The following is a 24,590-nucleotide window of genomic DNA, read 5'->3' as shown; positions in this document are numbered from 1 at the left end:
GTGGTATTCAAAGTCATTTATACAAAGGTAGACACATGGTCACACACAATGAAATTCTATTGAAGTTTAGTTTTAAGAAAAATGTCTTACATGAAATTCATTTGTTTGCTTTCTCTTGTCATAAAATGAAAGCTTCATTATCAAACATATTTCTCTTTTGACCTTAACCACTGAAAACTTAGTGGCATTCAGTGCTTAATTATAGAGGATCAGTTCATTATAGACACCTAGGAACTCCTATTTTCTTCACTTTCTAAATGGACTCTTTCCTGAGCACTGGACTCCAAGTGAGAAAACTGGGGTTCAAATCCTGATTGCATGACTATGAGGAAATCATTTAATCTTTTTTAATTTCTTTATTCATAAAATGGGAATGATCACACTTACAACTCAATGAACCTCAGAGAATGACTGTGAGAAAAATGTTTTCATAAAGCTTGAAAGGCAATAGTACTGAGTTCCAAATTGGCCTCAGAAACATAGGTTTCAGTAAGACCCTAAGAAAGTAATTTAATTCCTTTCTGGCAAATGAAGATAATAATACCTTCCTCCCTGAATTACCACATGGATAATAATGAGATAATATTTGTGAAGCATTTGCAAACCTTAAAACATAATTATCATTAATATTAATAATTACCAAGTCCTAATATAGTAACACTGAAACAGGACTTAGAAATCATCTAATCCAATAAACTCCCTTATTTTGTAGATGAGAAACATTAAGCCTATTAGAGAGGAAGTGACTTTTTTAAGTCATACAGATATTTAGTAGTAGAACCAATATTACAACCCAGTTCTCCAAACTCCTGATTGCTTGCATATATATATATATATATATATATCTTTCCAATATTTATGCTATATATATATATTTTCAATTTTGTATTAGTATGGTATACTGGATATCAGAAGACCTGTGTTCTAATCTTGTCAGTGTCACAACTATGAACATGCCCTTGAGGATGTCATAAAGTCTCTGGGTATTATCATACTGAAGGATCCCTACCATTTACAGCTGTCCAAAAGTGAAATGAGCTTTTATTAGTAACTAGATATTCTAGAGCTTAAAGTTCTGGTCTTGGAGTCAAGAAAACTTATGTTCAAATTCCTTAGCAGACACTTACTCTTGTATGAGCCTCAGTGGGCCTCAATTTCTTCATCTGTAAAATGGAAATAATAATAGTACCTATCTGACAAAGTTATTGTGAGGCTCAAATGAGATAAAATGTACAAAGTGTATTTCAGACCTTAAAGTGTTCTAAAAATACTATCTCTTCTCATTGTTATTATTATTAGATTTCCTCTCAATCAACATTGTTGAGCACAGGATGAATAATTAACAAGAATGTTGTTAAGTGGATTTCCATTCCAGCATAGGTTGGACTAAATGTCCTTTTAATTCCTTTCTAACTCAGAATCTATGATTTTATGACTTTGGACAAGATAGCATCTTAAATTTCTATAATATAAAATTATGAAAGATGAGAATTGTACAAAACCTTAGAGCATAGAAGAGTGGAATGAATAATCTGAATGAGATATGACAATATAACTGAGTTTTATAGAATATGTTCCCCCTTTAACAAACCTGTAATTGCAGGTATTAGAAATATTCTGATTTTATAGATGAGACAGAGAGGAGAAGTGATTTTGTCATGATCATATAACAATTGTCAGCTCTGGAATTCTGATTCCCCACCCCCACCCCCAACCCTGACTGCTATTTCTAAGCCCAGAGCTTTTCCCCTAATATCATGCTGACATCTGATAAAGTCATTCCAAGATCTTATATTCTCTGAAAAATTGTAAACTATATCTAGTACTCTCAAAAAATGCTGGATGGTGCAGGTCTTGACTCTTGAATAAATAAATAACTCCCTAAGCTTTCAAATGAATTCTGAATTATCCAATAGAGAGCTCTCAATATCTATAGGTAATGGAAACCCATAATCACTTCATATTCATCAGTAAATATTGAAGAATATATAAATTCAGAAGCTGAAGTCTCAACTGAATTCCTTATAATCCTGTCATTTAAAGTCTACCTATTCAGATATAAAAATTTCAGCCATGTCCTTTATTTGTGTCACTTGTAACCTTGAATTTCCTGTTTTCACAATGACTCATTCACAAATCCCTGTTTGAGAATGACCAATGTAAGCACCTAAAAAGCAGATTTCAAGTTAACATAAATATTGTGGAAAATTTTGTGGAAATATTAGGAATACTTACCATTGCAAGAGAACTCACTGTATTGTTAATTAATCTATGGGATGAGAATTTTTCTTAATTGAAAGTTTCTGCTTAAATATGGCATACACTTAAATGCTATATAATAAAAGATAATTAATTCTGGTGTTTTTATGATTAATACAATAAGATAAAATCATGAGGAGTTTAAAAGAATTTACACTGAAAATTCTAATAGAATACTAGAAGGCTGGAAAACACAAAAGGATAGTATTAGAAGTGATTTTAAGTAACAAAATTTACAATTTTGGGGCTAGAAAGGAATTTAGAATGTCGATTGTTTGAACTGAAAGAGACCTAAGGGTGGGAATAAGCATTTATACTATGTGCCACTGTGCTAATCACTCTTACAAATATTATTTGATTCTCATAAAAATACAATAAGGTAGGTAATATTATTATCCTCATTTTATAGTCGAGCAATCTGTAGCAAATAGAGGTCAAGTGACTTTGCTCAATATCAAATATCAAAAAGCTAATAAGTATGTCTGAGGCCATATTAGAACTCAGGTCTTCCTGTTTCCACTTCCATTATTCTGTCCACTGTGCTACCATCTGCCTTTGTAGCCCATAATCTAGAATAACAGTCTTGGAAGAGATTTTAGAATACAAAATATAAAATGGTAGTCTTAGATTACAGAATATAGCCCAAGAGCTAAAAAAAACTTAGAACATGGAATATTTGGGCTAGAAGGGCTCTTAGAATATAGAATGCTAATCCTTAAAGGAACTTTTTTGTTTTTAAGTTTTTGCAAGGCAATGGGGTTAAGTGGCTTGCCCAAGGCCACATGGCTAGGTAATTATTAAGTATCTGAGGCCAGATTTGAACTCAGGTACTCCTGACTCCAGGGCTGGTGCTCTATCCACTGTACCACCTAGCCGCCCCTCCTTAAAGGAACTTTTGAGAGAGTCTAAAACAATCCACTCATATTATAGATGAGTCCCAAGAATATAGATGATTAACCAGCTTTCCACTGGCCTGGTCAGATGCGGTCAAAAGTTACAGCAACCTCTTCAGAGACTGAGATTGGAAGTCTCCTAATTCCTAGACATTTCCAACTGCTATATGTGGTGCTACTTCTAAATCCTTGTGATCTAGAATCATCACCTATAGAGGTAAAATCCTTCCTTCCACCTCACTCTCATCCCTGTTCAACTCAGTCCTACCCACATCTAATCTCATTTCTCCTCTGTACTCCCTTTGCACTGTATGCTTGGAAATCCTGTTTTCCTTAATATTCTTCCCTTTCAGATTCATTCCTCTGATTCCTTTTCCATCTCTTTGTGGTCATTAAAATGTAGATCTATGGTAGATATTTTATCACCAAGCTCTTCCTCCTGCAATAATGACATGCCCCTCTTTTGCCCTCCTTCCCTCATGTCCATTTCTATACAAGAAGCCAGGAGGAAAAATTAGCCTAATCCTTACTTCCTGTTGCCACTTCTAGATAAATTCCCATGGCCACCATAAAACCTATCCTTTCAGATTCTTTCCCTTCATTTAGATCCTTATTTCTGTCTTCAACTGCCTCTAAGCATCTACTATCTCAAATACATCACTATTTACTTTTCCTTTCTAATCTAAACCCTGTTCTCCTTTCCATGGACATTTCAATTCTCAGACTAATTTCTCCTTGAAAACTTTGACCTCTTTTCATGACTCTACCTATTTTGCATTTTACTCCACTTGCAGGCATGATTAATCATCACAATCACCCCCAAATTGTATTACTTACAAGATTATAACAATGAAATTTCCTTCTTTGATCATAATGTCCTATTCTTCCAATTTTCCCTCCTTTGCCCTCCTCCTAAATTTATTTATCAACCTTAGTGTCACCATCAGTCATTCAATCTTTACCTTTCCTTGCATCATTTTTTCTTTGCTCATCTCCAAATGGATACCTTATCAACATCTGAGATTTAAAATGCACAAAAGTAAAAGACATCTAGGTCCAGGAGGGAATAGAGTGCTGGGTCTGAAGACATGAAAATTCATCTTCCTGAGTTCAAATCTGGCCTCAGACATTTACTAGCTGAGTGACCTTAGTCCCTGATCCCTCCTTGTCTTAGTTTCCTCATCTGTAAAATGAGCTAGAGAAGGAAATGGCAAACCATTCTAGTATCTTTGTGAAAAAAAAAAAACAACCACCAAATAAGATCCTGGAGAATTAATTAATTAACATGACTGAAAAATGACTGAGCAACAAAACTCCTTACCTCTTCATCCTCCCTCCTAAACTTTCCCCTCCTGCAAATTTCCTGATTCCAATTGTGAGTATCACTATTTTTCCTAGTTACTCAGAGATTAGTAACCTTGGAATATTTCTTAATGTGTCTCTTGCCTGAACCGCCCCCCCCCCAACTATGCTTGATGCTCTCAAGTAGATTTTACTTTTTGAACTCAATAGCTTGAAAAAGAATGAATATAGAAAAGTAATATCTCACATCTATTATTATCTCTTTATTTATGTAAAGAGAAGTGCTAAGTCTACAATTCTCTACCAGTCCAGAGAAAAACTTAAGACTTTGTCAAAGACCTCGATAAAAATCTAGATAAATTGTAAAATGCATTGACAGCGTTTCCATTATTTACCACCCTAGCAATTCTGCTCACAAAGGATGTTAGTCTGCAGAATCCATTCTTTTATAACATTTTATTTTACTGCCAATTAAATGTAAAAACTTTTTTTTGTTTTTTGTAAAAAATTCTGAGTTCCAAATTTACTCCCTCCCTTTCCCCCTTCTCCCCTCCTTGAGATGATAAGCAATTTGATTATAGATAATACATGTGCAATTTGAAAAACATTTTGATATTAGTCATCTTATGAAAGAAAACACAAAACAAAACAAAAAAACATGAAAAAAGTTAAGTTAAAAAAATAGCATGCTTCAATCTGCATTCAGATGCTTTAATTCTTTCACTGGAGGTGGATAGCATAATTTATCATGAGTCTTTTGGAATTGTCTTGGATTGTTGAGAATGGCTACATCACTCAAAGCTGATTGTCATACAATGTTGCTGTTACTGGGTGCAACATTTTTTTCTTGGTTCTACTCATTTCACTTTGCATCAGCTCATGTAAGTCTTTCTACATTTTTCTGAAATCATCCTGCTCATGATTTGTTATAGTATAATATTATTCCATTTCAAAAATACATATTCCCTTCCTCCTTTGCTTTTTTATCCCTCTCCTTCTCTTCTGGCATCTGGCATAATGTTCTGTATGAAAGCTAAATAGATACTTACATATTATTTAGGTACATATTTAAATTAAAATTTGATATTGTGGGGTAGCTAGGTGGGGCAGTGGATAGAGCATCATCCCTGAAGTCAGGAAGACCTGAGTGCAAATCTGACCTCAGACACTTAAAAAAAATTACCCAGCTGTGTGACCTTAACCCCACTGCCTTGAAAAAAAGAATTATATTGTTTTATATTTAATAAATATATACCTATAAATAAACAAATAAATAAACAAATAAATAAATAGCTGTTTGTTTAGTTGAACAAGATGAGACCCAGAGAAGGCAAGACTTACTCAAGATCACATAATTAGTGGATAAATTGGAATTTTAACCTATATGGGGGTCATGAAAAATTGAACATGAGTAAATTTTGAGACATCTCCAATCTAAATAAATGTGAATGTGGACTATTATGCCTGATATATGGTAAACCTTCTGAGTGCATATTGGTCTGATCAGTCACAATTGTATATACCTTGACTCCAACAAACACATATACAAATACACACACACACACACACACACACACACACACACACACACAGAGGTTTCCTTTTGCTAGTTTTCCATTGGATTGTAAGCTCCTTGAGGGCAGGATCTATCTTTTTCTTATTTCTATCTTTGTATCCCAAGCATTTAGGACAGATGCTTAATTAATGTTTATTGAATTATTGAAGTAAAAAATTTAGAAAGCTAAAAAAGTGAAATGATAATATATAGTAATAATTATAATAATCAAGTCTGATATGAGAAGAAAAATAAGAAAGTTCATGTCCCTCTTCATCTCTGTAAAAGACTATAGTTGAGGAAATTTTCATAGAGTTCAGACAATGAATAATTTTTCTGAAATATTCTTTTCCTATGTTAAAAATTTTTGTTCCAAGGTATGGATCTTTGATTAGGGGAAGGAAAAGAAATAATTAGAAATAGCCCTGATGTCCAAATGAAAGACATTAATAATTTTTTGGAATGGAGAATTTTAGAGAAATAAAATTTGAGAGAAGAAAAATGATCTCTACCTTGAAGACAGATCAGGGAGTGATTCATGGGAAGAAAGAGGCACCTCAAATGTGTTTAGTAAGAAGAGAAAAATTTCAACAAATAGAAATTCAGAATAATAACTAGGAAAAATGTGTTATCACAATGGCCACAAATAACATTATTTATAAAAATTAGTATTTCTAGTATTTTTGAAAGTCACTCAAGGTGGTCATTCATTGCTCTGAGAAATAGAGAAGCTCAGTCTCTGAAAGACTATGTTCCCACTTGTTATGGGTACTTTCAAAGCCTTGGAGTCAATTTACTGGCAAAGAATTCATTGTCTTCTTATTAAATACCTTCGGTGAAACAGATTATTCTTCATCAATTTTGTTTTGGACAGTCCTATTCTTACTTCTTTTATATTTTATTCTCACATTGGATTCCAACATCTTTGATTCTGAGACTCAGGCCCTTATTCAGCTTATTTATTATCTTTCATAAGCATTTTGTGCCTAATTCCAGTTACAACTTATACACAGGAGATAACCCTGTGGGATTCCTGTGTACCTAAATTTTCATAAAGTTACTCATAATTTAAAAAAATCAATGGCAGTCCTGCAGGCTAGATTAGAAAAATGAAATTATAGGATCTGTGTTTAAATTCTTCTAAACTACTTACAAACTATATGACCTCAGGCAAGTACTTGACCATTTGGAGATTCATATTTTTTATCTGTAAAATGAGAGGCTTGAACTATATTATCTCTAAGATCCCTTCTGGCTCTAAAGCACTTCTGACTCCATTCCTCAATTTTTTGTGGGGGGGGATTTTTTTTTTGCAAGGCAGTGGATTTAAGTGGCTTGCCCAAGGTCACACAGCTAAGTAAGCATGAAGTTTCTGATTTAAACTCAGATTCTCCTAACTCCAGGGCCAGTGCTCTATCTACTGCGCCACCTAGCTGCCCCTCCATTCCTTAATCTTTAAGCCTTTCTAAGCCCTCATCTGTAGCCTTCCCTCCACAGTGGAGATGACTACACCCTGAGGCTGAGTCTCCTGCCTGGTTAGTCTCATGTCCAGGCCTAGATGATGGGACATCCAAGCCATGCTCACTTTACTCTGTACCTCCACTCCTTATTCAGTGGACTTCTCAACCTTCTCATATCTTTTCTCTCTCTCTGCTATCCACTTTCTGCAATGTCTTAACCATTAGAATTTAAGTTCCTTGAGGGTAAAGACTGTCTTTTTTATTTATATTTATATCCCCATGCTGCCCATGCTGTCTCCATTTTACATAATAGAATAGACTCTGATAAAAGTCATCTTCTTCTTTAACTTGGTAAAAACATTGTAGAAAGCACTGATCCAAATGGTTCCAAAAAGATTACTAGACTTGGATATAGTTGACTTTGATTTGAACCAAAGTTTTGCTTTTTACTAGCTATGTGACTCTGGACAAGTCACAACCTCTGTAAGTATCCATTTTCTCATCTATAAAATGAGTAATACCCATTATACATTAAGATGAGGTTAAAATAAGATGAAATAGGTGAAGTTTTATGTAATAGTAATAGTAAAGTCCTATTTAAATATGTTATAATTGTGCTGAGAATATTATATCAGATGTAGTACCAGATACGAAATCAGGAAGAGCCTCAGATAGTTAATTACCTCATTGACTCTTGGCAAGTCACTTAACCCTGTTTGCCTCAGCTTCCTCATTTGTAAAATGAACTGAAGAATGAAATGGCAAACCATTTCAGTATCTTTATCAAAATACCTCAAATGAGATCCCTGTGTCATATTTGACTGAAAAGCATCATCAATTGGAACAGCTCAATCTCAGACTAGATTAAAAACTGAGTGGATTTCCTCCCCCAGATTCTGTAAATGGTTTCTGTAGTTTGGTTCCATGTGGGAAGAGAGAATTAGCAAATTATTGGGATTCGATGGAGATCACACAGGAAACACCCATGGGTGGAGAGAGGGTAACCATGGCCTTGTCATTCATGGTATGTCATTCTGGTTCTCCTCTTCTTTCATCATCACTGTCAGAATAATGGCACTGTCACTTACTAACTCTGTGACTTAGTGGATAAGAATGTTTGCTATTGTTAATGAACCATGGTTCATTATGTTTCTGAACCCACAGCCTCAGTAGGCACCAGAATGTGGAGGAATAAGTGATAATGAGATCTGAGGTTAGGTTAAGTCTAGAATGGTTAATTTGAATGTGCCAGCTGAGCAAGCTTCTGGTTTCTTATCCCTAAAATAGTATGTTAACACCAAATATAGGTAACACCTTGGTTCAAGTCCCAACTCCACTATTATGTTATGCAGCCTTAGTCGCATCCTGTCCCACACCAAATGCAGAACATAGGTTATTAGTGAATTTAATTTGTCTTAAGACGTTCTAAGCCAACAAAAGTGCCATGCTAAGTGGGGAAAATAGGCACAGTCTATATTCTGTTAAAGGTGGGTGCTTGATACATAACTTAATAGATGCTTGCTGGCAGACATAACCATAAGATAAAAAGCTCACAAAATGGTAGAACTGGAAGGTATCTCAGAAATATTTTCATCTAATCCCTTTACTTGACAAATGAGAAAAATAGTATCCAAGAGGGCAAATGACTTGCTCAAAGTCATATAGCAAATAAGTAACAGAACTAGTATTAAAACCAAGTGGGAAGCAGCATTGAAATTGAGATATTTCAAATGAGCAAAGTAAACCAAATCTAAAGTTTAAGTGCTATTCTACTCAGGCTTAAGGCCTATAGAACAACTAGAGTTGCCAAAAGTAACCTTAGGACAAGGGCTAAAATTCAAGGAAAGACCATTTTAAAGATGATGTATGTGGTACTTATAATTTGATCCTTATAATAGTGAACTCACAACAGCTTTGTGAATTATATCTCCATTTTATACATGATAAAATTAAGGCTGACAGAGGTTAAATGACTTTTGTCCAACATCAGACAAATAAAATTGCAAGGAGAAAAACAACCAAAATGACAATGACCAATTCAGTGTTTTATCTGCATATATTCTATATGTTTTATCCTTTTTCCTCTGATTAAAGCATGTGATGGGGTCAATGGCTCAGCCTGGATAAATCATTTTGTCTGTTTGAGCATCAACTTGCTCATTTATAAAATGAATAAGAATAAGAATAGAATAATTAAAATAAAGAATAAGAATAAGACTAAAACAGCAGCAGCAGCTAGCATTTATAATGCCCTTTAACGTCTATACATCATCTTACAACAATCCTGAGGAATCAATGCTATTATTGATAGCATCTTACTGATAAGGAAAGTAGGGCAAAAAAGAAGTCAAATTCTTTGGCCAGAGTCACACAAGCAGTGATGGCTGAAGGTAAGATTTTGATTCAAGTCTCCCTGATTACAAGTCCAATACTCCATCCACTATGCCACAAATCCTTACTAAATCACAGGGTCATAATGAGAATAAAATAAAATAAGGGACTAACTCTTTGTAACTAGAAAGTACAATGAGAACATGAGAGGGTTTTTTTTCCCAATAATTTACAGAAGATTCCCAAACCATTTTAGACTTCTCTTACAATATTCAAAATTCTCTGATGACGTGTTAATTATTTAATTAATTCCTCATCCAGTTATTGTTGTAGCTGGTGTTGTCATCACCGCTACTGTTATTCATCTTCATTTTCAGGCAAAGGAAACTCAGCAAAGTAAGGTTAAGTGACTCGCTCCAAGTCCAACAGTAGGCATAGGCAGGGCATATTGTTCTGCTTTCATTCAGTTATGCTTAGATGATACAAATAACAATATTATCCAAGAGAAAGAGGTTTGGTAACTAAATAACACTTTGCAACTCAGCAAAATACTGGTCCCCAGATCTTTGTCATCAAGGGAAATATGTTATCATTTGATTTCCCAAGGAAACTGCATTGTTAAATGGACAAATAAAATTCCCCATAACATTCTTCAAGCAATTTGCCAGGAAAAAGAGCACAAGTAATATAAAATTTTGCTAAATTGCCTGTGTCACCAAAGTCTAGACTTTCCAGAGGTTTCTTTGGAATGAGAACAAGGTAACACGCAAAACTCATGCTCAGACATTTTATAAATCAATTTTGTTGTTCAATCATTTCAGTTGTGTCCAAATCTTGGGACCCCATTTGAGATTTTCTTCTTAACAATACAGGAGCAGTTGCCTTCTCTGACTCATTTTACAGAAAAAGAAACTGAGACAAAGGTAGCTGTGACTTATGGATGGTTGGATAGCTCATAAGTGTCTGAGATCAAATTTGATATCTTGAAGTTGAGTCTTTCTGATTCCAGAGTCGATATTCTATCCACTGCTAGATGACAAAGATTTGTGATTTTTGTTCATGTGGAGATGATGATGATGATGATGATGATGATGATATTTTGTCTTTCATTTTCAAAGATCAATGATCAGAGAAATGATGTCATGACAAGAACATGAATTGAATTTGACTAATGGGGTACTGTGCCAAGTCACCAGCCTCACTTTCTCCTCCAGAATCATCTGGGTCCAATGGTTCATATAAATCAGGATGCCTGGAGGTGACCAGGATGTGAAGCAGTCAGGGTTAAGTGACTTGCCCAAGGCCAAAAAGCTAGTAAGTCGCTAGTGTATGAGGCTGGATTCAAACTCCCATCCTCCTGACTCCAAGGTCAATGCTTTATCCACTACACCACCTGCCTGCCCCTGTTTATACAGATGTAGGTTACTTCAAGGACTTAGTAGGTGAATTCAGATAATTGTTGCTGTTGAAAAATGCATTTCGTGGGAACATCCTAGTAATAAGTTGGTCCAAATGACAGAAGATATATAATCACCAAGCTTCTAGTGCCTAACTCATAAAATCACTATATATTGATTAACTTTATACTTAAGTATAGGGAGGCATAATTGCCTTTCTATAAGGTATAAGGAACTGGCCTTGGGACTAGGAAGCTAGGTTCACTTGCTATAATACTGGACAAATCACTTAACCTCTCAATGTTCTAAGTAGTTCATATGAATCATAAATTTCTATAGCAATAAAAAGATATTCATCACCTCGGTGATCCCTATGCCAATGAAAACACAAGAACAGTTCCTCTCTCCTAAATTCTACATATGCACAAATACACATATTAGAAAGGTAGCTTAGTGGCATCAGAAAAACCTGTAAACTGGGAAAGTCATTTAACTTCTTAGTGTCCCAGAACATTTTTAAAACTACAAATTAAAGAACAGATAAAGATCTGCATTGATGGATGGATTGTTCTACTGAGAGTCCCCTATACACTAAAACACAGTTTACAAGTATATGCTTTTTTACTGATAGAGGTTATCTCCTTGAAAGAAAGGAATGTTAAATGTTTTGTTATTCCTAGCCCCCACCATACCAACTGACATTTAGTAGGTACTTAATAAATGTCTATTCATTAACTACATTGAAAAGTTAAACTATTATTGTTTATGCTGCTGTTACTGGGCCCCTAAAAGAAAATTCATTTATTCCATTGATGGTGCCATTTCTCAAAGCACTTTTGGATATCTCTTTTTAGGGGAACTAGGAGGTACAGTGAATGGAGCATTAGCCTTGGGTCAAGAAGACCCAACTTCAAATCTAACCTCAGAGTATTAATAGCTACATATTCTCGGACAAGTCACTTAAACTTATTTTTGTCTCAGTTTCCTCAACTGTAAAATAAATATAATAATAACACCTCAGGATTGTTATGAGTAACAAATGAGATAATATTAATAAAAAGTACTTAGTGAAGTGTCTGGTATATAGTTGGTACTATATTAATGTTAGCTAATAATATTAATTTTTGAATTACATGTCCATAGAAATATATGACCATAGATTTGATATATTGCCTGGTTTTTAAGTACATGATATATATTATATAATAAAATGTGGGATATGATAAATATAATAATAATACTAATTATGGTATTAAGTTGTTTTTTTCAAAGGCAGTGGGGTTAAGTGACTTGCCCCAAGTTACACAGTTAGGTAATTATTAAGTGTCTGAAGCTGGATTTGAACTCCAGTCCTCCTGAGTCAATGATAGATGTTCCATCCACTGTGCCATTTAGCTGCCCATTAAGCATCTTTCAAGGCCAGTATAAGAATCATAAAAATAAATGAATTTATAACTTTTTGTACATTACATATAGTTATGCGTTTTTCATGTTTTCAAGAAACCATTCATCTTCAGAAGATGACTTTCCTAAGACAAAATATATTCATTCCCTAATGGTAATTTTCAGAAATATTTTGGGTAGCATCATTATAATAAGCATTCAAAAAGGGACAAAGACAAAGGGAAATCCTAAATTGTCACTGAAAGAGCAATGGACCTTTCAGTTCCACTTCCTGTGCTGTTCTCTCTCACTTCTCCCTCAGAAGCAGGGTTCAGTGGTAGATTCAAGTACTGGGAGCCCGGAAAACCACCTCCTCCCTTCTCAGTCTCCTTCCTCTCCCTGTCAAACTGGATTTTTAGCTCTGAATTTGTTTTCACTTGTTTTTTCCTTGCTGGGATTTTGTCCCAGATGTGATGTCTCCATAGACATGTCGAACTTGAAGAGGAAACTGGTAAAGACTTTAATTGTATTCCACAAATATGGAATAGCTTTTTTTTGTTGGTGTCAGAACGGTCTGAATTCTAGGGACTAGAGACTTACAGGGTTCCAAATGTGGCCATGAGAAGTGGCCACTGGTAGGTTGTTCAGTTGATGAGGAGAAGATTATTTTCTCCTCTACCTGTACTAATGGCTGGTTTCAGGAGAACTTTTAATAGACCCTTCTCCTAGTTGAATGCTAGTTCATATCAACCATGTGATTTCTACTTTACCCTTTGGATGATTCTCAACCTCAGAGATTATAGTAGTCTCTAACTCAAATTATGTAATACCTTTGAAGACAATGGAAAGTTATTTTTTTTAAGATAAGACTAAGCTTTGACAAATGTTGACTGGAAAAGAGATACCAGATAAAGAGCCAAATCTCCCACAATATACCAAGTTACTTTTCAAATGAATAAGCTCCAAACCAATTAGAAAGTCAAGGATGATATTTTAAGTTAGATCTAAGAATTCAAGGCAAAACAAGGGACAGAGAGGATCACATAAGGTAAAAATGGAAAACTTTTATTTTATACTATTGAAAATATTTTACACAAACAAAACCAATGCAGCTAAAATTAGAAGAGAAGAAGTTTGAGGGGGGGAAAAGATCTTTGCAGCAAGTTTTTCTGAAAAAAGATCTCACTTCTAAGATGTATATAGTGCTTGAATTTGTAAAAGTCAATCTCAAATTTAGAAAGGGCTTGCCCTGAACATGTGTTATAGTAAAAAAAAATCTCTAAACCTGGAGTCAAGAGCTCTGGATTGGTATCCTGGCTCTGATACTTATTATCTGGATGTTATGCAGCCTCAGGCTGTCTGAATGTGTCATTGAACCATAAGGAAACTGATTTCCAAGATTTAAAATAGGAAACAAAATAAATTACCTGTCCTACAGTGTTATTGCGAGAAAAGAGCTTTGTAAAATAGAAATAAGGAATCCTTCTAGACTAGAGATTAAAGGACAAGATGAGAGAGTTTAGATATAATAGGCTCCTCTAAATGTTCCAAGTCTGCTTATGATATCTGCACAATTCTGGGCAAGTGTCTTACCTTGTCTGCCTCAGCTCCCTCATATAGAACCATGAGAGATTTGGAATAAGTGAGCTCTTAGGTCCTTTTCAGTTCTACAGCTATAATTCTGTGATATGTGAAAGTCCCTTGCAAGTAAATCATTTTAGAAGCATTCTACACAGGGGATCCTATCTACTTTGTAGGCTCTTAAAATGTAATATTAATTAGGTATATAATTTTTTCTCAGATCAAAACCGGAGAGTTTTGAAAAATGGCACTCACATTTGAAAAATCCTTTTTTAAAAAACCTTTTAAAAATGCCTTGAGGGTAACTGGGTAGTTTAATAGATAGAGCTTTGAACCTAGATTTAGGAGGTTCTAAATTCAAATCTGACCTTAGATACTTGACACTTACTAGGGTGTGACCCTGGGCAAGTCATTTAATCTCAATTGCCTTGAGGGAAAAAAAGTCTCTAAACATTTGTTAAAAAATTGGAGAAACTATATATCCTATTTTCAGAACTACATCTTCTGCAGTCTTTCTTTGGCCCAAGGGTGTTCACGACCACTGTTTTCCAAGCAATTTAGAATGTTCTCTTCAAATCGACTTTGGTAAGAATTTGATGATCTTGCTATTATAAAGAGCCACACCTAGGGCAGGGGAAATCACAGATGATGATTTGAAGCTGGTCAGGATGATCAAGGGAGGCAGGATAGGGATAATCAAGAGTTTGGAATGAAGAGAGTCAGGAAAAATCACAAGAATACATTATTGGTGGGATATAAGGGAATAGTTGTGATAAATCATTCTAATCAAACTATGAATTGATTTTATTTTTAAAATGAATACGCAATTGCAAAATAAAAATTAATAATAAAAACAATTAGTTCTTATACAGCAAAAAAATAAATAAAAGAATACATCAGTAACTTGAGGGGACACAAGGTAATTGGAAGAAAGAAAAAGGATTTTTCCAGAAGAAGCATTTTTTTTCACTTTTGATGTAATAGAAAGACCACTGCTAGAATCAGTTAGATGATACAGAGGGCAAAACACTGGCTCTGGACTTAGGAAGACCCTGATCCCTCAATACAACTGTATGATCCTGGGCAAGTCACTTGACCTGTGTTTGTCACAGTTTTATTGACTGTATAATAAGGATAACAATAGCACCTACTTCTCAGAGTTGTTGTGAGGATTACATGAAATATTATTGTAAAGCCCTTTCCAACTTTGAAGCACTATTATATAAATGCAGGTTTATTATCATTATTAAAGTTGTTTATGTGATTTATATAAAGGTAATTAGCATAAAATGCCCCCTTGAGGGCTGACTGTGTTTTTATCACTTAGATTTCTAGTACTCAGCATAGGGTCTTGTAATTAGTGTTGTCTGAATGGAATTTTCTTGTTGAATATACATTTATTTAGTAATTTGGAATTTACAAAATGCCTCTAGAAATGGTTATCTTATTTAATGACCTCAATTTCTCTCTAACATAGGCAGAATAAACATCATTGGTCCCTTTTTATAAAAGAGAAAATTGAACTTCATTAAAGCTAAGGAACATTCCCTAAGACGACCCCAAATCTGATAGGTGTCACCTGGACCAGTGCCTTTTATACTATGGCAACTTTCTGCCATGTCTCTTTAGGAATTCTCTCTATAACAGAGTTGACAAATTTTCACCTAGTTTTTCATGAAGTCCAAGATTAATATCCAAGATTCCTTAAGTTGAGTGATGGGAGAAGCTTTGAAGCGATGGGTAGAGAAGCCATTTATTGATGCACAGTAAAAAAAGGGAGGTGGGTAATCAGAAAATTGGGCTATATTTGGTAAAAAAAAAAAAGGAGGTAGATTAGGCAGAAGGGGTTGGTCATGGAAGGGAACAGCATGAATAGGTTTAAATCTACAGATGGGGGTGGGGGTGGTCATCTGATGTGGAAACTCCCTCCACTGACATAGATTAACAACTCTTCGGAAACTTAGATCCTTAGAAAATTGTCAGTGAATTCCAGATTAAATGATTTACCCATATTCTAGGGCAAGACCTGATTTCAAGTCTTCCTTCCTCTAAGCTCAGGCCTCTTTACATGACACATGGGGATTTTATGACACGAAGATGCTTCTTGAATCTCAGTTTCCCTAGACTTTCATGCCCCAAGGTGATCCATCCCATTCTTAAGGAATAAAACTCACTGGTGAGGGAAGAATCAATCCACTGGGTCACTAACTTCCTTGCCTTTGATTTCAGAGTCCACCCATTCCAAGTACTTGTGCATGAGAATGGTGAGGGTTGCCAGTCATTTCAGTCATGACTTACTTTCATGACTCCATTTAGGGTTTTCTTGGCAAAGATACTAAAGCAATTTGCCATATCCCTCTCCAACTCATTTTACAGATGGCAAAACAGGCTTAAGTGACTTGTCCAGGGCTATTCAACTAGAAAGTAGCTAGGGCCGATTTTGAACTGAAAAAGAAGAGCCTTCCAGATTCCAAGTCTGGCACTGTGCCACCTAATTTCACTAATGAGGAGGAAAGTACATGAGAAAAAATAATATTCTTTGGATAGTTGGGTATTGTTTTTGAATAAACATAGTATACTTGAAAGACTACTGAGTGAGAATGGGGGATACTTGTGTTTGAGTCCCAGATTATCCAGAACTACAGAAACTTGGGGGGAATGCAAATATTTCATCAGGAATTCTCACTACAAAGGGTTGATATGTTGTCACTTAGCTTTGTATGACATTCAGTAGAAAGATAAACATATCACTTACTACTTCCGAGAACAGTCCAATCTATCTCTGGATAGCCCTAACTTGGGATAGTTTTGTTTCTTTTTCCTAAATCAAATATAAGCTTTGCAACTTTCACCTCACTATTCCTGCTTCTTCCCTCGGAGGTCAAGCAAAACAGATTTTTCTCCCTCTTCTGAAAGACTGTCTTTCCAAAGCTCAGACAGCTTTGATATCTCTCCTAAACCTATACTTTAATAGGAAGACCTTCGCTAGTTGAAGCAATTCTTATATGGAATAAGCTCAGGGCCCTTCATCATCCTATTTGCCTTTCTCTCAACATGCTCAAGCTTCTCAATGGCCTTTCTAAAACTCTGCAACCAAGGAATCTCCCATCATTATGATTCTTTTAGCCCAGTCTGGATAACTATTTAGAGATGTCATAGAAAGGATTCATGCATGACTTGAAATGTTTTTTTGATCTCAGAAATCTATAATTCTTCACTGAATTGTTCACTGAATTTTTAAACCATTTACAGTGAGAACCAGCTGATTTAAATACATAAACTCGAAGATTCTTGCCATTCAAAATAAATGACTATCAGGATCTGAGAGGTCATTTTTTTGCCCAAATGACTCAAACATCAATCCTTACTTTATCATCCCTGGCAGATGGGTATCCAGGAGCTACTTGAAGACTTTCAGTGAAACATGGCCCCTCCACAGGAAATATAGCTCAAGTTGGGTAGCTTATCATTGCTAGGGAATTTCTTCTTCTTACAATGAGCCAATGCGTCTCTTTCTAAAACCCTACCCAAAACTCCTAGTCCTGTAATCTGGAGTCAAATTAAGCATAGCTAATCCTTTTAGTTTACAAATTTGGAAACAACCAGTCAGTTCAATGGACAAAGTACTAGACCTAAAGTTAGGAAAACTACTTTTGAAATTGAAAATCTGACCTCAGATTAGCTGTGTGACCTTGGTCTAATCTTTTAACCCTGCTTCTCTCATTTTCCTTATCTGTAAAATGAACTAGAGAAGGAAATGGCAAAATCACTTTGGTATCTTTATCAAGAAAATCCAAAAATATGGGCTCAAAAAGAGTCAGGCACAAATGAAAATGACTGAACAGCAACAAGTATTGTCACCTAGTCCTCGAGTTTAAAAATCTCTAATCAAAGAAGTCAGAGGGTATAATGAATATAGATGAGAAAGCTAGTACAGTGAGTGGACTGCTGGACTTCAAGTCAGGAAGACCTGTTCAAATTTCTCCTCTGATATAAATTAGTTGGGACATGTAACATCCTAAAATCTCCATTTCTTCATTTGTATAAGGAAGGCTGGCCTAGCTAGCATCTGAGGTTCTTTTTACCTTTAAAATCTCTAATCCTATGCTTTGGTTTCAGATCTTGACTTTTCTATTTATTTGGAAAGTAACTTCCCTGGGTTTTATTTCTTTCTGTATGGAACAATGTGGTCAGATGGTCCTATCCAATTCTAACTCCATCTATTTTATAATTCCATGAAGGCAGAGAAGTATTGTAGGAGTAGAGGACATATTAGAATTTGGACCCAAGATCTGATCAAATGATCTCAAGAATAAGGAAGTCCCCATAAAGTAATCATCAATTTTTAAATTCAGTAAATGGGGGGGGGGGAGTCTTTCATTCCTCAGCTAGTGAATAGTATAAAAGTCTAATACTCTTTCCACCTCAATTTAGATTTGTATTGTCCCTTCCCCAAAACACCTAGAAACAGGTAAGGAAGTTTGTCTGGTTACATGACCACTTCTCATCCCCAAATTCACCACAGGTGGCTTACCTGTGGATTATGTGATATCTCTGTAGATAGTCAAGGGAAAGGGCCAGCTCACAGATATAGAGTTTTACAGTTCCCTCATTGAAATGCACATTTTGCTGTAGGTGATAGCGGAGATCTCCTCCCAGAAGCAAATCCACTACCATGAACATATCTTCTTCATCTTGAAAGGAATACCTGAAACAAAAGAATCCTAAAATGTTAGATCTGGAGAGGACTTTCTTTTTTTTAATCATTAATTTTTTATTTTTTCAATTACAATGCCAAGATAGTTTCCAACACTCATTTTCTGTAAGATTGAGGTCCACATTTTTCCTGCCCTTCCCTTCCCTCCCTCCTCCCTATGACAGCAAGTAATCTGATATAGGCTATATATGTACAATCATGTTGAATATATTTCCATATTAGTCAGAACAAAGGGAAAAAACATGAGGAAAAACAACATAAAATCAATTTTTAAAAAAATATAATTGAATGCTATGGTCTGCATTCATACTTCATAGTTTTTTCTCCAGATGTATATAGTATTTTCCATCACATGTCTTTTAGAATTATCTTTGATGATTGTACTGTTAAGAAGAAAGAAGTCTATCATAGTTGATTATCACACATTTGTTGCTCTTAATGCATACAATGTTCTTCTGGTTCTGCTCATTTCACCTAGCCTCAGTATATTCAAGTCTCTCCACATTTTTCTGAAATCCAGTCACTCATGTTTTCTTACAGAACAATAGCACTCCATCACATTCATGTATCTCAATTTGTTTAATCATTTCCCAATTGATGGACATCCCCTCAATTTCCATAGAGAGGACTTTCAATATTTTCCAATCTGACCCATCTGAAACCCACGGAGCAAATGAAAGTTTTTGAGTGAGAAACACTGCCTAGTCTTCACATTATGAATAGTGTTTTGATACAAGGGTAAAAGTTGAATTGGAACAAAGGAGAATGGAGAGGGAATAATGATTAGGATCCTATTATCATAGTCCAAGCAGGAAACAGTGCCAGGACAATGCCCAATCAATGATGGTAGAATTATGACTAGAGGAAAATATGTACATTAAATTGTTGGTATGAAGGATTTGACTGTAATTGAAAACAAATTAGATGCAAGGGTTGAAGCAGTAAGCAATCAAAGAAAACTTTGAAATATTGAATTTTTATGACTTGAAAGACTTGTAGAAATTAAAGAAATTTAAAAGAGGGGCAGGTTGGAAAGTTGATGAGTTCAGTTTTTGATCATGATAAGTTTTTGATCATGATAAGGAGACATATATAGGAGACCTATATTGGATCTTGGGGAGAGAGTGGGTCTGTATATCTAGATGGGGGGGGGTCAATGGAATAAAGGAGATACCTGAACATATAGGGACTAATTGTCTCACCAAGACAAAAGGTAAAGAGAAAATTAAAATAAAAGCTAATATTTTGAATAGCACTTCAACACACCGAACATATCTTAAGTCATCTGATCTTCACAACAACCCTGTGCTCTTTCTTCCTATTTTTACTGATAAAGAGAGCGATCCTGAAAGGGGTTAATTGATTTACACAGCTTGTCTGAGGTAGAATCTGAACTTAGATCTTCCTTATTTCAAGTCCAACATTCACTCACTGTACTGGGAAAATGAAACAAAATGGAGCCTCTAAATTATGACTATATTTATGGGATAGGAGGATGACAAGGTACAAGCAAGGGAAATTGAGAAAAAGCAGGTGGACATATGGGAGTACAAGAAGATGAGTATCATGGAAACTCAGAGAACATAAACAGGATGAAGTAGCAATCAACAGAGTTAAATGATGCAGGGATGTCAAGAAGCATGAAGACCAAGCAAATGTCATTGAATTTTGCAATTAAGAAGCTATTTATGGAAATGTGCTCTCCTAGTTGCCTCTCTCATTGCCCCAGCATGGGAAGCAACAGTTGACCATGTCAAGAGCAGCACTTTACACCTAGATCTTGATTAATGTGAATAATGATTCTCATAAAATAGTCAGGTAAATTTGAGTTTATTATATTTAAAGATATAATTGTGAAAAATATATAATTGGTGCCTGCCTAAAGGGCATATGCTGGTTAAATCAAATACAATGACCGCTCTATGGAATTCATTATTTGCACTAATAGAAATCAGTGTTGATATTTCTAGGAAGATGTGGATCTCTTTCTGCATTGCTAGTCCCCTATACAACAGAGAGTATCTACAAGAACTATGGACATAGCAAACAGGCAATGAATTGAATTTCTTGGTCCCAGAAAACAATGCTGAGGGGGAGACTTGACTATCTTCACAAGTCTCCAGGAATGAGCAGGAATTATTTGCTAGATTTCATGAAGGAATCAGTAGCCTAAGTCAGTATCTGAATTTGATTTGGGGGAATGTCTGAAGAGAGAGTCAAGAAATTATTAGTGCAAAATAGACCCACTAAGTCTAAAGATGAATCAAAAATGGAAAAAGGAAAGGAGAGCAGAGAAGATACTCTACTATACAGCCCCCACCCATCCAATGAATTTCAGGAAAACTTGTTAGGAAACAAGTTCACATGTGAACTCATAGGTCCTGAAAATTTTTGTATTAAAAGGCTGTGATACCATCAATGGTATTATGACAATTAAGTCATGCCTTTTAGACTGAGAAGGGTTTGTTCTAAAAGTTTCCTGTTGTAGAGACTAACTTCGAATCCTTTAATAAGTATTTGGTTTCATGTGATTGTGGCTATATAGCATCTTTGCAACACTCAGGCAACCACCAGGAAGATGATTATCCTTTCTCTCTAATATGTTCAGTCTACCAGGTGTTTTACAAACAGGGCATCACCTTTGACCCCCATCTTTTTTCCCTTTCATATCACCTGGTTATGCCTTCAATGTCTCACTCAACAAAAAAAAAATATAGCCTTTTCCTGTTTCTAAGACCCCATTGCCATATGAAAAGCCAATCCTTCCAAATGGGACAAGTCTTTGTATAGTGATATGTAGGAAACTAGAAGTTTTCTTAGATTCCTAAGTAATATTAAGAAATCCATCTTCCAATGAAGAACACTGTCATGAACCAACTGAATGTTTAAAAGACCCTTCTTGCATCAGACCTTAACACTTTGAACTAGTAATTATACCAAAAAGCTCTATGCCACCTGCCAATTTAAAAACTGCATCATCTCCCTATTCTGCTGCCCCAGAAATGTCTAGAATATTATGTTTTCACATCCACAATGAAGCATTTCTGTTGCTCTTTCACATACTGCATGATTTATTTAAATACAGACACTTGTGGTTAATTTACTCCCTTAGACACTGAACTAGAAAGTGAATTTTGAAAATGTACTTTCCTCCTGGGTGTCTAACTAAGGTTGAAATATAAATATGCAGCTCCAATTATTACTTCTCAGAGAAGTTATTAGTGACTTTTGAAAAAGTAATTTCAGTAAAGTGGCAATGGAAGTTAGATTGCCAGGTGTTGAGAAGTGAGGAAATGGAGGCAAATATAAGTGATGCTATTATTTTTTCAATGAAAATAGGACAGATAGAAAGTATGGATTAGATCAGGACTTTTCCTCAAATGAGAAGAGGAGATAGCTATGCCTTTCATATCATGCCTCTCCACATCATGGTTTTGCTGTTTCACAGGACAGCATAAGAAATTAAATGGGAAATTTTGCAGAAGCCGCAGATAACATACAAAAAGTTTAAAAACTCAGAAATGTATGAAATATATTATTGTGTTATATAATGTCACTATCCCTTACCTCCTGCAATGTAGAAAGTATAACTATAGATAGAAACAAAGAAAATTATTTGAGTACCTAAGCATGTTTGACAAAAAAATATTGTTACCAATCTCTACATTTAATACATTTGTTGGACAAACTTGTGATAGGTTTACTTACTCTTGGCTATAGGGACTGTTTTTTAGAAAAGGAAGGAAATAAACCTTTATATAGTGTCTACTTTTTTAAAAAGTACAAATATTGTCTCATTGGATCCTCACAATAACCCTTTGAAAGTAGGAGCTTATTCACATTTTACCGTTGAAAAACATTAAGGAAGAGGTTAAGTGACTTGCCCAGGGTCACACGACTTCTCCGAGATCAGATTTCAATGAAATTCTTCTTGACTCTAGGTCCCACCACTCTATCTATGGAAGCAGTAGCTGTTTTTGGTCTGTACAGGGCTTCAGTTATAAATGCGATTTTATTCCTCAGAAATAGTCCAAGATTGAGAATCAAGGGTGGTGATGAAGTAGAGCACGTTTACTTGTGGGGTCCCTACTGGTGAAAATCATAATGTAGACCCCTTAAGCTGTAAAAGACATAGTAATGTGGACTCCTTTAAGCCCTGAAAGTCATAATATGGGTTTCCTAACAAAAATCTCTAGTAGAAAAGGTCATGAATAATTTGGGTTTCCCAGCAAAGGTTTGGATAAGGGAAAGTCATAATAATAATAATAATAGGAATAAGGTAAACAAAGATAAATGTAAGCCAAAAGAAAACAAACTGGCTGTTTGTGTGACACCAATGAGTAATGCAAGGTTTTGTAAATATGGGATTTTAGCTAAATATGGCACCCAGGTGTCTAGGATCCAATGATATCACTGAGTTGAGGAAACCACAAAATATCAGCAATTCCCACTAACATACTTTGCAGGAACTCCTTTCTTTGTCTTTTGCTATGATTACCATGAGGATTCTGGGGTCGTCATTGTGGGGATTCTTGATTGTCACGTAGCTGACTGCTCTACCATAAGAATTCCACTTTGATTATTATCCAGATAATCAATCTCAAATTCCTAGTTCATTTCTTCAATTCATAGATATTAAATTTAATTCCTTACATGAAAAAGCATTGAATATCCCACTGTGAGAATTTCTGGGCAAAATACTACTGGATGATTTTGTTTGAGGGAAGGGTACACTGGAAGCTTACATGCTGTTCATAAAACTTGTAGTTAACTTAAAAGTGGATGCAATTATATTTCTGATCCTTGAAGTACATAATATGCACAAGAGCAGTAATAATATGGAGCAATAGATCTAGGGGTATACAGAGACAAAAGAATAGCAGCACAAATACGTTCTAATGATCAAGAGGCACATTATCAACCAGTTATGAGCTTTCTCTTAGATCTCTCAAACCACTTGGTTCATAGATCTAGCATGCCTTTATCATATTCTATTTTGAATTAAAGTTGTTGTTTGGTCCTTTATTGATTACCTACTATGTGCCATCCAAGAAAGGATAAGAAATGAGTAAATTAGGTTCAGAGTTCTTTGAGCCTGTCTTACTCATATCCTTTTTCCCCTTTAGGCCTGAAACAAAGCAGATAATTAATAAATGTTTATTGAATTGAATTGAAAGTGAGTCTGGATGGAAAGTCCAAAGGTATGAAGAGGACATTCTAGTACAATTCTGTATGAAAGAGAAAGCTCTGCTATTTGTCATAGTATGTGACTTGATAAATATTATCAGACTAAGGAGAAACCACAGGATCTAGAAATCATAGACTGGATGCAATTTCTCTCTAGTCTATTAGGCACTATTGAAACTTGACAATCACTGTGATTTGATAAACTCCAAACTCACAGAAAAGCCATTCAAGTGCTCTTATTCAGATATCAAAGAAACCATTTTGGAAGACCATCATTGTTTTAGAGAGGAACTTGGGGCTGGGTAAATTTAAAGAGAAAAATTGCAATCCAAAGAAGAAAGTGTTCTCAATAATTCAGGTTGTGCCTCCAGCCTTATTTCAGAAGCATATTCTGCTCTGAGAGAGAGCATCTGATTCTCATGAAGACAAAATATTATTGTCTGAAACAGAAAATTGACCTTTAATTTACTTCTTTTGTATTACTACAGCATCCACAATGACTTTGTTGAGTTGTCTCTCCAATTG

At 35.2% G+C, this 24,590-nt stretch overlaps 1 protein-coding gene across 1 annotated transcript in view; it reads right to left on the bottom strand.

The window, feature by feature from the left end:
• STK32B (serine/threonine kinase 32B) overlaps positions 1-24,590 on the bottom strand; it is a 260,397-nt gene that overhangs the window by 114,722 nt on the left and 121,085 nt on the right. The window contains exon 2 of the mRNA XM_074227499.1: positions 18,696-18,869. Within this exon, the coding sequence (XP_074083600.1) occupies positions 18,696-18,869 (174 nt within the window). The remainder of the gene's footprint in view (positions 1-18,695; positions 18,870-24,590) is intronic.

Source organism: Macrotis lagotis, chromosome 3 (genome assembly GCF_037893015.1).
Source record: "Macrotis lagotis isolate mMagLag1 chromosome 3, bilby.v1.9.chrom.fasta, whole genome shotgun sequence".
Lineage (NCBI taxonomy): Eukaryota > Metazoa > Chordata > Mammalia > Peramelemorphia > Peramelidae > Macrotis > Macrotis lagotis.
This window is presented reverse-complemented; position numbering and strand designations above follow the sequence as displayed.